This window comes from Eublepharis macularius, chromosome 4 (genome assembly GCF_028583425.1).
Source record: "Eublepharis macularius isolate TG4126 chromosome 4, MPM_Emac_v1.0, whole genome shotgun sequence".
In the NCBI taxonomy this organism is placed as follows: domain Eukaryota; kingdom Metazoa; phylum Chordata; class Lepidosauria; order Squamata; family Eublepharidae; genus Eublepharis; species Eublepharis macularius.
The window spans coordinates 31987626-32003491 of NC_072793.1; the positions used below are offsets into that span (position 1 = coordinate 31987626).

General features: G+C 41.0%; 1 protein-coding gene across 2 annotated transcripts in view; it reads right to left on the minus strand.

Moving 5' to 3' along the window:
* GGA3 (golgi associated, gamma adaptin ear containing, ARF binding protein 3) overlaps positions 1–14344 on the minus strand; it is a 35816-nt gene extending 21472 nt beyond the window's left edge. For both annotated transcript variants that reach the window (XR_008596917.1, XM_054978509.1), the window contains exons 1-2: positions 14293–14344; positions 1106–1190 (exon numbers count right to left, since the gene is read on the minus strand). Coding sequence is in view for 1 of the 2 variants with exons in the window: in XM_054978509.1 (XP_054834484.1) it covers positions 1106–1190; positions 14293–14332 (125 nt within the window). In the remaining variant the exon portion in view is untranslated. The remainder of the gene's footprint in view (positions 1–1105; positions 1191–14292) is intronic.
* Between the last annotated feature and the right edge of the window lie 1522 nt (positions 14345–15866).

Sequence of the window (15866 nt, forward strand, 5' to 3'; positions counted from 1 at the left end):
TCTGCTGGGAGGATCCACCCAAAAGTTTCCTTTGGTCCCCCTTGTGAACCCTATGTATATGGGTACATTTTTCTTCAACAACTGTATTACACAAGGGGAAAATATGCAGAACCACATTGATATTGTTCAAACTGCAGTTTTATTGCTTGGCATTTAACTAAATATTTTTGCATTATTTGTTTATTTTTTGCATTGTTTTTTGCACTGATTTTATTTTGGTTTTTCTCAAACTTTTTGGTTACCTGATTTATTTTGGGTTGGGGCTTCCTTCCCTTTTTCCCCTTTGCACCTCAAAACTTATCATGTATGCATGACAGACTGTAATGTTCCTCCCTTCATTTCCCCGCTAGGTTAAATATAATCCTTCTCAGTCTCATAGTAGTATCATGCTTCATGAGGGTTAATTATGCCAATAAGCAAACACTTTTAGACTCTACATGAATGCGAGAGGTTGTGATTTCTAAGACATGTTTTAAAAATGGATAACTGAAACTTTAAGAAAGTAACTGATATCCTTGATATTTCAAAAGCAATCAGAACAAAAAACTAAAGCTACTTCCTACTGAATCTTAGTCCTGGAATGAGCCTTAGCCATAACCTTTGGTTGGTTGGTTTCAGCCTATCAAAATAGTCTCATGCTATTTTTTTTTAATTTTTAAAATTTATTTCCCACTTTTCTCCCTGACTGGTGAGTCAAAGCAGCTTTTCACATTGTTTCCCCCTCCTCCACTTAATCCTTACAACAACAACCTTGCGAAGGCAGGTTAGGTTGAGAGATGTGATGATCCCAAGGTCACATGGCTGGTTTCCATAGTTCAGCAACAGATCTGAACCTGGTCATCCCAGGTCATAGTCTTACACTCTAACCACTATACCATGCCAGCTCTGCTTCTTTTATAGTTAGAATTTTTCACAACTTTTTCATGGTTAGAAAACTAGAAAGTATCAACGCTTATCAAAATTAAGTACCCACAACAAATAACTAATTCCATTTCTAACTCGTTCATGAAACATACTAAGTGAAGCACAGAGAACTCCAGCTTTCAATAAAATTACTTCTACTGTGAAACTTTGAACAACTGCTTGCAAGGTTTTGGACACATACCCTTCAAGTTCTTTATTGATCTGATCGCAGAAGCCAATGATGTATTCCCAGTCTTCTTGTCTATTCAGAGGGTTGGTGGCTTTATCTGATGAAAAGAAACAGCAAGTGTGTTGGTTCAAGATGCAAACAAAACCCACCCTGTTTCTCTTGGAAGGGACAGTGGCTGAGAATGAGCATACTCTGCCCTTCCTTTGCTTTCAAAAAGAATTTAAGAACACCAAACCCCATGATCTCAATCAGATCAGCTTGAAATGCTACACATCAGGAAACAATTTCCAAATCAGCTGAGCATGGAGAACATACTACAAAAATGACCTCAAGAAAGTTAAGCAAACATTCATTCATCATCTTCCATTTGCTATTTTCTTCCGTTGTTTGCTAATTTCTCCAGAAGTGAGCTGGCGGGTTACATGGTCAATTTTATTCACGGAACAGCGCTCACAGACTATTCCAAATACAGAAGACTTTTAAACGCTTAACAATCTTGAACGGGAATATTCCAAGGAACAAAACGGCACCAAAGGAGCAAACCATCCAAAATTAAGTACTTTTGTCCCTTTTTACTTGAATAGAACTTAAAACAGCTTAATCTTGGCTGTTTCACCGCCAGAGGTTACCTTGCTGTTTTCAATACATCTGTACTTTCATGTATTTGATGATAAAGGTGATTGCCTATAAAAACTCCTGTCATATAAAAGAAACCAATTAATCTCTTCTTATTGGTCTCTTCTTATTGTTTGTCTATCAGATTATGAGGAAATCCTGCACATGAAAACATCATTGGCATTTGAGTATTGGGGAGAGATTTTAAGTAAGATTTCTGCATCTTGTTCCTGTACTACAGTATTTCAAATTTTCTACCTTTCCACATCAGTTCATCTGCCAAGTAACGCCTATATATCTGCCATGAAAATCTAGCACACTGCAGAGGATTCAGGGGGCATGTTCTCAGCTTGTGTGGGGCAAAAGCCAGGATTCTTATGCTTCATTGTTCACCCCCATGAACTGAGAATGTCTCTGTATGGAAGTTGCTAACCTGAGTCTTTGGGAGGAAATGGCTGGATTTAGGTTCAGGTTGTAAGTATTGTAAAGTTTGTGGCCTGGCACAGCAATGTCGGAGCCTCGTGGCGCAGAGTGGGAAGCTTCAGTACTGCAACCCAAGCTCTGCTTACGATCTGAGTTCGATCCTGGCGGAAGCCAGGTTCAAGGAGCCTACTCAAGGTTGACTCAGCCTTCCATCCTCCCGAGGTTAGTAAAATGAGTACCCAGTTTCCTGGGGGTAAAGTGTAGATGAGTGGGGAAGGCAATGGCAAACCACCTCATAACAAAAAGTCTGCCAAGAAAACATCATGCTGCGATGTCCCCCCACAGGTACCTCTCTACCTACAGGAATGTGTTTGCTGGAGCTAACTGGAAACACTGGTGGAACAGCCTCTAAGTTTCCTAGAGAGTCGACTTTGGAGAGACTGCTGTCAGAGAGCTCTGCTTTTGACTCCCTAGTTTTTCACATAGCTGTAATGCCAATTAACAGCTTAGCCTTGATTGGTTACTGAGTTGCTGGGTGATTCAATGAGGCCTGAATTTTCTCAACTCATTCAGTTCCTTCGCTTAGTTCTTCATCAGGATGCAAGAGAGAAGCTGGAAGCTGCGTGCTATTTTATCACCTTAACATATCCTTATGCTGAATCAACCAAGCATGAGTTAATAAACTTATCTTTTACTAAGCTGAGTCTAGAATTAAGTCTTGTGTGTGGGTATGTCCCAGAAACAAACCCAAAATTGGAAAGCCTGGACTTTGAGAAAGAAAGAAATTTCACTCTCACAAATACAGCGAACGCGTCCTGCCTGCCTGGTTGCTGGAGTGGCTGTGGTCAGTGTCCAGAACTGAAAGGCGAGGTTGCAGGCTTCCTGCAGTCTCCTAAGACATACCCCGTCACCCACGTGTTCTCTTGTAGCTTCAGATTGCAAGAGATCAATAGTACTTAACAAGTTATCTTTCAGGAAAGTCTGTTCAGCATTACTGATCTTCGCATTATGGAGCCAATGATAAGATTCTGGGGGAATTCTAATGGTACCTTGGACATAGATTTTGTAGCTGGTAATTTTGCATTCATTGGAGGTTCATTTCCCACTGGAAACAAGAATCAAACTTCATTATTCAAAGCCTGCCTTTCACAGATTTTGAAAGCAGCAACTGCAGAAAATACAAGATATCAACAGAGATTTGTGTTTCACTTGTTCTACACAGGTTGGCACAGAAGCTGACTAAACCTGATTTTACAGAACTGACCAGAACAACTTGTGACGGAATGACTATTCCTATTCATTCTTTGGATAGAGCAATCAATGTCTGGATTAAATTACAAAAACAATGAATAAAGGACAAGAAAAAAAATCTTACCAGACAAACTAAAACACAGACTGCCAAACTGAATGATGTAACTGCACATTTTTGCAAGTTCACTTTAGAACACGAACTGGCTGACTACAGTCTAGTATAATCTATTTTTTTTAATTAGGATTCCCCAGGATCTACTGATGAGTTTTAAATGTGCAAAGCCAGACTGTTGGCTTAGGATCAAGGAGACCTGGGTACAAAAATCCCTAATCAGCAATGAAGTTCACTAGATGCCCTTGGCCAGATATCATCCCTCAGCCTATTATTATTCCTCAGACTAATAGAATCCCTCAAATATATAAAATGGGGGTAAGGGGAGCGCATTAACCACCCTGAGCTCCCTGGAGGAAGGCTGGGCTAAAAAAATAAATAAACAAAAAATACTCAAGATCTTCTAACATTTAAGGCACAATTAATCTATATCAAGTGTTCCTAAATGAAATGCTTCTTAAGAACCTAAGAAGTAATATATTGGTCTAGCAATCGGGAGGTGTCAAGTAGACCATCAGAAAATATTAAATGGTCCACGAGTAATCTGCTGTCTCTTCCTCTAGAAATTTTACAAACATCTCTATCATTTCAGTGTCTGGTGAGTATTCTGAAGTCCTTAGAGCTCCTGTGCCTTTTTTCTCCTATAGCCCTGCAAATAAATTCATAAATTCTAGTCCTATTACTTTGCTTATCTAAGGTTTTGTTCTATTGATTGCACTGACTTACATTGTATAATATGCTTTGAGGCTCAATAAGAAAAGTGGACTATAACAAAAGTAAATAATAAATAAAACTTACTAGCTAACCCATTTTTGTATTTGCCTACCCTCTCACACATACCTAATTGTGATCTCAACGTTTTAAGATATGTTTCTCCATTTGATCACCTGGAACTGTCCAGGAGCGTAGCTACACAACTGTTTTAGTAAGTACCGCTGTGTTCGTTGTACATGAAGTTGCGCACTACTATCATTCCCGGCATCACTTCCGTACATCCTTCTATGGCTCTGTAATATCACTCAGATATCATTTACCGTTTCTGATTTCAGTATTCTGCATATATACAACAAATACACTTTGCAAAGTTTTCCTAGCCTACTATTATTCAAAATCGTGCCCTTGTTTCTTCATTACCTTCTATGTTCCCTTCCCTGCACAGAGATGACAGATTATAAGAATCATAGAGTTGGAAGGAGTCATACAGGCTATCTAGTCCAACCTCCGGCCCAATGCAGGAACAACTTAATGCATCCCCGACAAGGGCCGTTTCCACATGGCTTACCTTGTTCTGGAAAACAGCGAAATCTCACACAAAGACGTTGTTATTGCATCTTCTCGCGCGATTTCGTGCGAGATTTCGCTGTTTTCCGGAACTAGGTAAGCCGTGTGGAAACGGCCAAGTATTCATCCAGCTGCTCCCTGAAGACTGCCAATGAAGGGGAACTCACCACATCCCCAAGCAGCTGATTCCACTGCTGAATTACTCTCAAAACTTCTAGACTGCTTTTCAGCTAATAAACTATGCAAAATAATCATTATTAAAACTATAAAATCAATATTAAACATTCACAAATCAGTCAACAGCAGCAGAAGAGCATTATGCTCAGAGTGCCTGGCCCATTTACATGCCTGCCATGAGAGATGTGATGCACCACAAAAATGCCAAAGGCAGCTACATTTTTCTTCTCAGCCTATCCCAACCCTTCGGAGATTTCCCTCCCATGGAACACAAACACTGGTCAGGAAAGCTACTTTAGGAAATCCTTATCTGTGTAACATGAGTGAGATTCCAAGATCAAACCTCGCTTACTCATATTTACTGTATTTCTGAACACAGAGCCATGTATATTTAACAAGTATTTTTTTGAAAGTCAAGTTTCTCATGAAAGTACCAGCTAATTTACTTTTATATATGATTCAAATATACGCATTCATAAGTATATTTTATTATTTTGCATAAATTATTCTGCAAATACTTCATGGGACATCCAGAGCAATGAAATCTTGCCTTACTGTCCACTAACTTTCACACTTGTCCTTGTACTATTAAAGATTAGAAACCTGCTTTTTTTTTTAAAGGAGATTTTCAAGATGCTCAGTTTTGCATTGTAAGTACAGTGTGACCAAGGCTTCTGGCTGACTTTCCCAGTTAGCTTAATTTCAACACAGTTGAAAAAGGAAGATGTATCCTATAATACACTAGAGACGCTAATATAGTCCTTCTATGGGGTTCTATTAGCCTGGCCTCAGAGAGAATGTGTTTTGGTCATACAACTATTTTATGTTTATAGGAACAAATACTGTAATATATTTTGGAGAAAATGTGCAGGGCTCTTCATTGCTATAAATTTATTCGCAAACTAGACAGATTGCACTGCCATGGTCAAGATCAGGGTTCCCCAATGTGGTGCCTATGGGCGCTGCGGTGCCTGCTGATACTTCTTTTGGTGCTCACCAAGTTTTATGGAAAGTGGGCATGGTTCCCCATATTCAAATGAAAGAATTTTCCACAGATGTCATAACAGAACATAAGGAGGGCTAGTAACCACTCGAGCTTTCCTTAGTCAATGTGTGGTTCCATTCCCCCTTCAGGCTTTCCTTCTTCCAAAGAAGTACAAGGAGGAAGGTATTTTATTTGGCTCCACCTTCTGCAGTAGCCATTTTGTTTTGTTCCACCTCCTGTAGCAGCCATTTTGGGGGTTTGCTCACCACCGTCTCTCAATGTTCCAAAGATGCCCACAGACTAAACAGGTTGGGGCCCTGGTCAAGATTGTCACTAATTGCAATGGTTATGTTCCTACCCTAAAACACAGAGAGGTACTGAAATTTGCCATTTTGCTTCTAGAAGGTTTCTACAGATCCCTTGACTGACATGAAACTGCAACCTTTTATACTATCTATCTATCTATCTATCTATCTATCTATCTATCTATCTATCTATCTATCTATCTATCTATCTATCTATCTATCTATCTATCTATCTATCTATCTATCTATCTATCTATCGCAATTCTGTCGTAGCATTCTCCCCAAACATATGACTTCAAAACATTAGGCCACATCCAGTAGTAGTTGATTAACAATGCATTACACATACAACATCCTTTTGTCATAGGGTTGCCAGCTCCAGTTTGTGAAATTCCTGGAGATTTGGGAGGTGGAACTTGGATAAGGCAGGGTTTGTGGAAGGGACCTCCTCAGGGTATAATGCCATAAGCTCCACCTTCCAAAGCAGACATTTTCTCCAGGGGAACTGATCTCTATGGCCTGGAGTGCAGTTGTAATTCTGGGAGATCTCCAGCTACCACCTGGAGACTGGCAAGCCTACTTTACCATGTCAAATCCTGAAACATTAAGGAAGCTATGTTCAGATATAGTTTCCGTATAAACTAAGGGCAACTATTCATTCATAGTTTGACTCTTTATGGAACAGGAAACACCAAATGATGGAGCAATTCAATACTCTGACAAAAGAAGGGGAAATGAATAACGAACATCTTAATACAAAAATGCAGAGAAAAATACTAGAAGAAACGTCAGTCAACATGTGGTCTTTACCATGTTAAATAAACAATGTGCCCGTCAGACATTAATTATTAGTTTATATGAGCTTTATATTTGGGTAGTCAACTGTCTGCTCATAGGCCAGATATAGCCCCGAAGTAATTTTTCTGTCTTCTGGCAGGCTTATCAAAATAGTTTCCAAATTATGAGAAATACACATCCATACACATCCCGTTTTTTGGATTTTTGCATGAGGTAAATGTACACATTTTAATTCAAATTACTTTAATGCAAATTCAAATTAATTCCAATTCACTATTAGAGAGAAAAGGCTAGACACTGAGAATCATTCCGGGGATGGAGAGAAAGGGACAAACAAATTAGACCACCACCCTCCCTCCCCTCCATACACAAACACACAGATCTTTCCAGAATTCTGTAAGCTTGTACGGGCTTCAGCTGGCTAATTTCCTCTGCCTGACTCTTAACTATTGTCAATAGTTCTTGCCTCCCAGAGTCTTCATTCAGACCACTGGAGAGGGAAGGTTCTCTTTATTTTACCAAGTCATGTTTATTGGCACAGGAGCAGGTGGGGTCCCTTGAGTATGCAGAAACCCCTTTCTTGTCTGTGGCTGACCCCATTTTGCTATTTTTGTGATCAGCACAATCTATCCAGTTTACTATTAGATCCTCTAGGGGAAAATGTTGTTAACTGTTAGAAACTGGGTGTCTAGGATCGAATGAGTATTTGATTTTCAATCACTGTGTTCTGTCTAAAGAAAGGAAATGGAAGCCCAAGAACTGTTTCTCCAAATAGCTAGAAGCAGGAAGGGGGAGAAATTGTTGCAGGATCATCACTTATCCTACTGCTATATGGGTCTCTGTGATAACAATGTTTATCTGCTACCCAAAGAAGGTAGAATACCAAGGAATAAGAAAATTCTGAACAAGAATGAATTCTCCCTACTCTGATAGGGATAACATGACTAGTTTTCAAACTGAGGAATTCCCCAAATACTGTTTTTTTTAAAAAATTACATTTTTGTTCAGGATCTAAGAGAGTCTTTGCATAATTCTTTCCCGTGTGTGTGTATTCCTAAAACATTATCAGAAATTACATTCAGAAACTGAAAACACTAAGCGTAGAAAAATGTTTAAATAGATGGAAGAAAAGCTAAAAACAAATCTGTTTTTGCAAACTACAATAATATATGAGAGTTTTCCATATGCACTGGAATGTGCTACAGTTAAATTGTATTCAGAGCTCTGATCCTAGACATATTTATGCCAAAACTTAATTTTAGTGATTGCTCCTACTGCAGTAACATTTATTTTGCTAGGTGAAGTACTCAGATGTTTATAGTTTAAATAAGACCCACTGTTGTTAAGCTGAGTCATACAGACTCATTAAGTAGTAGCCACAAAGCCACCCCCTTTCACACTGAAATCTATGTCACTGTTTTAAAGTACTCACAGTCCAGAATAATATAAAAAACTGGACTTAGGCGATTAAAATAAGAAAAAGGAACACCTATGCATCCATGGAAAATTATCTGAAAGGCACAGATATACAAAAGTATGATCTCTAACATTAGCATCGTTCACAAATAAGTCCCAGTTCTCCCAATACTTTTGAATGGAAAATGAACATGATTAATCCGGGCCTGATCCACGTGCAGAGAATTTCCACAGGGTATAACATAGCCATGCCTTTCCCTCCTCAATGTATATGCATAGGAACTCAGTGAACCAAGTGATAACAGAGAATGCAAAGCCTAGAAGGCATCCTATGCTACTTATTTGAACATGGCAAATGGGGGAACTTCTATGCACAAATGATGCCTCTGCACAGGGAAAGATCTAGGCAAGGTATCTTGGATGTAATGCACTTTGATGAGCCTTAGGAACACCTGTACAAATCTTCTTAAGATCCAGAGTCTAAGGGCTTTTCTGTAATATTGTTTTTTTCTATTGGTTCTGGCCCCATACTGCTTTGGTTTATCCCGATTTCTGCATGCATTTTTGTGCCTTTAATTTTCACTTGTTTTTGTTGTTATTTCCTTTCTTTTTCCTTGGTTGTTATGAGATCACTTTTACTTCAAACTTTTTCTGGAAGCTGATTTTGTGTCACCTTTTTTGTGTGCATGTTTCTTTCAGTCTCCTTTGTCCCACCTGTTCCCATCCACCTCCAACCCACTTTTCAATGATCGGACTGTTGTCATAATCAAACAACTCACTCCCACCACCCTGAAAACTAATGGTTTTGTTTTTGATTTTTTAAAAAAAATCAGCCCGTATATCAATATAGCAATATAAACATGCATTTTAAAAGTTGACAGGTTTCACAGGGTCTTTGAATTTCAACTTTCATTTTTTAAAAAGTCTCTAGCCATTTCCCTTGCGGAGATAAGACCTTTTCCTTATATCTCCACAAGGGAAGAGGCTAGAGACTTACTTTGCTTTTTAATGAAAGCTGAGAATTCAGAGAACCTGTGCTGCGCCTATTATTACAATTGTAGGTTGGTGTAGAAATATGAAATAGACATTTTAAAACATTTGCAAAATCTGCTTCTGGTGCCAAAAGAAAAGGTGCAGTCTGAAAGGAACATAGCGCTTCATAAATGGATGTTGGAGCTGCTCCTCTTGTAGGTTTCCCTGTGCAAAGACAAAGGGCATGGCGGGGGGGGGGGCACACTGACCCTCTCCAATAGCCAGCTGCAGCCCCCTACTGGGAATGCTACCCATCCACCCCAGCAGCCTTCCATGTGTCAATGGATTTCATCCCTTAATGTGTGTTCATTTTCAATCTTTTTTTATTTCAGCCATTATATTGATACATAAATATATGCATGCGCAAAAAAAAATGGGGTGCTGTGATGCCACTGATGATGCCACCAATGAAATCAGCACCCTCCCTCAAAAAACTTGATTATTTAAAATATGGGTGGAAGAAAATAAACATACTCCACAACTTTAAAAATGCAGAGGGCAGTCACGTGAAAGAACCACTCACAAAATGATTCCAATGCATGTGAATCGACAGCCTAGGAAATCAAAAGTTGAGCATGGAGAAAAGCCCCAAGTTTTTCCAGCAGAAAATTTCCAAGTGCATTAGAGCCCTTGCACAAATGGAAATGTACTAAAAAGATTATGCTGGTGACTTGCGCTAAATTAAGCATACTGTACCCCAACAACTTGCATGTCTGCTTGTACAAGACACTGCAAGTAATTACCAGCCCTTGGTCTACAGTGCAGTATATCTGGCACTATTGTTTGTGAAAGTGGAACTGCACTAAGTGAATTTATGTTTCTATTCACACATTGCTGGCTGCAACCCTTTATCTTTAAAAAGAACATTTAGTTGAGGAAACATGCTTGAAAGCCTGACAGCACTGCAAAAGGGCCCGCTAACACATTTCTACTCCATCTCTCCAATTACTGAAGATGATTTACAAACATAATTAGAAAGTCAAAATAATGTTAAAACAAACTTAAGACAACCAAAATAATTAAACCAAATGCAACAAGCCAACGGCAGCAAAATCAATCCCACCAACATAGCATTCAACAATTGATTAATTGCAACTGAAAGTATCAATCAATTCTTATTGAAAAGAATTTTAACATGAAGTCTGCTGGAGGAACTGGATCTGTGACGGCTCATTTACTTCTGCAAGTAACCATCTGTACATTGCAGCTACACAATGGATATGCAGGTTCGACTCTATAAGCATATGATTCCAGGGGAGTCTGTTTTGAACACCCAAGTCATTAATTTTGAAAAAAAAAATTACCAGCAGTTTGTATAATCAAAACTTGGTGCAACATATCCTTAAATTACACTATTTACCTTTAACAGTACTACATTTGAGGGAATATGTATTTGCTGAAAAGTCTTCCGCTATAGCTACACATATTTCAAAAATCTAGGTCTTTGAGATCCTTTCAGTTTTAAACTTCTGAGATTCTATGATTGTTGTATATATCACCATTAACAAAGGACAGCAGTAGTAGAGCTCACTTATATCTTTAACCAGGGGTCATTTCGTAGAAAAAGAGCTGGAGGAACTCATTAGCATAACGCATTAGCATATGCCATGCCCCTTGCCATCACTGGAAGTGTGTCATTAGCATAACTGATTTGCATACACCACACCCCCTGACATCACCTATCCTGGCTGTTTTGGACCCAATCCTGGTCTTTCAGGGCCAAAATTGGGCCCAAAATGGCAAAAAGGGGCTGAAAATGGCCAAAAAGGGGCCCAAAATGGTCACGATCAGGCTGCTGCTGAGCAGGAGAGTGATCCGCCACCTGTCAGAGGCCTGATCCGGGCCATTTCGGCCCCAATCCAGGCCAAAACGGGCCCAAAATGGCTGTCAGGTGGGTGGGGCCACCTGTCACATGACCTCTTTGGAGAACTGCCGGAACTGCGTTCCTGCACGTTCCCCCTCAAAATGAGCCCTGTCTTTAACTAACTTTACATGTTACTTCTGTTGGAGAACTCGAACATCAGCTTTTGAGTTTCAAACAGTTCTTCTGAATAGGAAACTCTTTGAAATTCAAGGCTTCCATTTTCTTTCACCAGAAGACAGTAGTCCAGAAAGCTGTTCTGCTATTGTACTGTATGCCTGTTGCATTCTGTTCAACATGACATCATTTTAACAAAAGTTCATTTTTTTAAAAGAAAAGGATCACATGTAACAGCTGTCCTTGAAGCACAGTCTTAATGGTACTTACTATGGTATAGTTGCTAAAGGACTATGGATCAAGAAGTTCCTGGTTCAACTCTCACTTCTGCCATGAACTAACTTAGGCAAGCTTTTTTTTCGCAGCTCCCATCTTTCATCAGCAATATGGGGGGGGGGGACCACCGCCACCTACTTTGCAAGACTGTTCTAAGGATTACTGATATCATCTATATAAAGTGCTTGGAACAGTCTAAAGAACCATCTAAATGCTAAACGGGAAAAAAAATCTTTAACCAATTTATTTCAGCAAAAATGAGAGTTTATTTTCCTTTTTTATAATGTAAAATATTAACTATAGAGTCTTGTATATCCAATAAAAACTGAACAATGCATCAGAACACAGTTCACCTTGAAAATCTAAGAATGCAAATCAGCTGGGAGCTAGAGAGAGTTCTTAATAGCAAAGGAACCAGTCCAATCCTCATCAGAGTGATACACTTCTAAGCACATGGTATTTGGGACTGCACTGTGAGACAAGGAAGACAATGAACACAGAATTTCAAGATCTTCCTCTTTTTAGAAATTAATCACGGGTTAATGGAGCCAGACTTCCGGGTGTCTGTGTCCCCTGCAACTGCAGTTCTGGATTTCTGCTTAGATATCTCAGTCTGAATGCACGGCTTGTTCAAGTGCACAACAGTTTGCATTTAGGAGCTGTAGATTGCACTCTGAAAGGGGAGGGTGAGCAAGAAATGAGCAAGATGAGAGACAGGTAGATAGCAGACAGGAAAAAAATCATTAACTGGGTAGTCGAAGAGAGCTGAAGAACACAGGGATAGGTCCCATTCAGACATTTCTCAGCTTTTCAGGACAACTTTCCCCAGGCATTCCCCCATACATCTTACCCTGTTTCCCAAACTAAATTGGGGGAATCAAAAGCAAGGGGGATTCACAAAGACACCCTGTTACTATACTGTGCAGGAGCCTGTCAGAAAACAGGGGATAACTTATCCTGACAAAAAGGATACTGGAAACACAACTGAATCATCCAGTAAGCACGGCATCTATGAGCTTGGGCACACATGATGGCCCTCCCACCAGGGTCTGCTTTCTGTTCCTTTCTAGAGTGGGTTTAGAACAGTTACAGCCCAGGAGAGGATTTTCTGAGTGACAGCTCCATCTCCATAGAACAGGCTGCCAAATAATGTAAAGACTGTTCCTTCTCTTTTCTAATTTATAAAGAAGTGCAAGGCAGAGCTATTAAGGAGGGCCTTGAGAAGAGTTATAATATTACCTTGGCCTTTAGTGGTTTTAAAATGCTGCTTCTTAGTTTATTGTATATTGGTGTGTTTTTAACATGGAGCCTACTTCAATCTTACTCAGGAAAGGCAGTATATAAATATATGCAGAGTCTACAGAACCTTTATTTAATATAATTACCCGTCAGATCCAGAAGGCTTGCTCCATTTCCACACAGGAAATGCCCGAACTGCCTATACTACTAATTATGAAATATCGTAACAACATTATGGTGAAGTAGAAAGGAAGTAGGTAGAAGTGGCATGATCATAAGACTGGGTGCACATTACAAGGGAAGGGATGAATAATATATCCACAGCACACTTGGAACAATGTTCCAAATATTCATTAATGCTTGCAATAGCACTGCATGTATGGTAGGCAAGTTTTATTATTCCTTTACCAGAATGGGTACTAAGGCTGAGAAATTAGGAAGTATGCTTAAAGGCACTTAATGTGTTCTAAGGCTGTGGTGATATTTGTACTGTATTCCTAGATAAAGGAATACAGATTCCATATAAAGAAGATTAGGGGAGGAGTTGGGGGAAGGCTGTGTGTGTCAGGAGGATAAAATGAAGAATAATGTAAGCTGTTTTGGGTGCCCATCAGGGAAAAGGGTAGGGTATAAAACAAGTAAAATAAAACAACTATACACCCACACATATGGACAGCAGCTGGCAAGAGAGGAACTGACAGACTTATGGGGGGTCATAAAAAGAATCCACTAGAACAGACTAAAGAAAGGGGAAGTAGGAGACTAGAGGAGACATGATCTCTGGGCCAAGGGTGAACAGCAGGAATGCTCTGGGCAGAAGGGGATGGTGCCCTGGGTAAGCCTACAGATGGTCTGGGTGAGACGGAGAGAACTGGGCAAAGCTGAGGAGGAAGGATGGGCAGAGGGTGACGCCAGCCACAGGCAGGGCGGCCAGCAGTGAGCAGCATCTTTAACCTGCCCGCATGCAAAGGCAGCGTGGGCTTGTGTGCCTCCAACCAACGCCAGGAACGGGAATGTCGGCCAGCCCGGCTTGCCACAGGGGTGCGAAACAGCCGCCGTCGCGCCGCCTTGTAGCGGGCTTCCTTGGCCGCCCAGCCTCGCCAAGGCGCCCCACCGCCTCTCTCTTTTGCCCCAGCCCATCACCAGCCCTTCCTCGGGGCTGCCAGCGCCCCACTCGCCCGCCGCGCCCTCCTTCCCCACCCCGAGCAGCTCCCGTGCCTCCGCCCCGTCCGTTCTTTCTCCCCCCAAACCGAGGGGAGGCCGCGCTGCGCCCCCTCGCTCGGCGGAAGGGGAGCGGACCGGGTTACTCACTCAGCCAGGACTCCAGGCTTTCCCCTTCCGCCTCCGCCATGTTGCCGGCCGGCCTGGAGACTCCGCCCCTTGACCGGGCTACGCCGCGGCGGCGCTGAGGCAGAGCCAGCCCTGCTCCGGCAGGCGAGAAATAGTTCCTGCGCTCTTGAATCTCGCGCCCGCTTGTGCCCCGGCTGGCGTTTTGTTATGTTGATGGTGGCTGATTTCTACTTCTCAGATGTACCCTACCTGCTCTATTGTAAAGAGTCCAGTGGCATCTTTAAGACTAAACAATTTTATTGTAGCATAAGCTTTCGAGAACCACAGCTCTTTTCGTCAGATGCATCTGACGAAGAGAGCTGTGGTTCTCGAAAGCTTATGCTACAATAAAATTGTTTAGTCTTAAAGATGCCACTGGACTCTTTACTATTTTGCAACTACAGACTAACACGGCTAGCTCCTCTGGATCTACCTGCTCTAGTTACACTCCACCTCAAGGACTGAGTTTATCTTGCCCTTTCCCAAGGGCTTAGATCCTCTGCCTTTTTACATCTCAACAAGTCTCAGGCATTTGAGACTCAGGGCAGGGCATTTCATAGCTGAGTGGAGTAGGGTTGCAAATTCCAGGTTGGGAAATTCCTGGAGATTTAGGGGTGGAACTTATGGAGGGTAGTTTTGGAAAGGTAGATTGCTCACCGGGGATTTGATTCCCTAGAATTCACCCTTCAAAGTTTCTCTTTCCTCCGGAGAAACTGACCTCTATAGCCTGGAGACCAGTTGTAATTCCAGATCTCCAGGCCCCTCCTGGAGGCTGGCAACCCTAGAGTGGAGAGTTGACCTTGGTTGTCTCTAATGCTTCAAGTATTACACCGTATTGGTTCTCAAGGAAATATAAAAAGAAAAATATGTGGTAGTTTCTGTGCATAAAGTAACCTCTTACATCGTTCAAGCAAGACATCCCTGAAGGAAGAGTAGTATAGGAATGGACTGGACTAGTATCCCCTTGTGCTGAAACCCATAAGGCTATAACCAGCAACTCTTTAACCATCCAGCTTTTGAACATGCAACTCTCAAGTTCCTTTGGACTGGAAGTGTGCCTGATATTTCAAAATCACATTCATCATCATAGCCCAAGATGTTGCACTTTTCTATGAGAAGGCTTAACTGATCCAAGATGAGACCAGCCATTCTTACTCAGTTCCATCCTTTGCGTCATGTGCAATCTGTACAGTACAAACCATGATTCAAGCTCTTTTGTCTTTCCCCCAAGAACAAAGGCAGCTTTCTTTTACTGCTTCTTGCTTTGCAATGCATTCTTGTGTGATCACCGAAAGTTTTAAGGCTGCAAGCCTGTGTGCACTTATTTGGAAGATAGTCCCACTGCACGTAAGACTCTCTTCCAAATAAACACAGATAAGGTCAGGCTGTAAGGTACATACTCTCTGAAATACAATAATAATCCCAGAGGGATAGTTCTATTAAGTCTGTTGCAGCAAAAATGAATAGGAGTCTAGTGGCTCCTGAAACGACAAACACAATGTTCTTCCAGCATAAATTTACATGGACTAGAATTCACTTTTCTTGTCCGTTAAAGT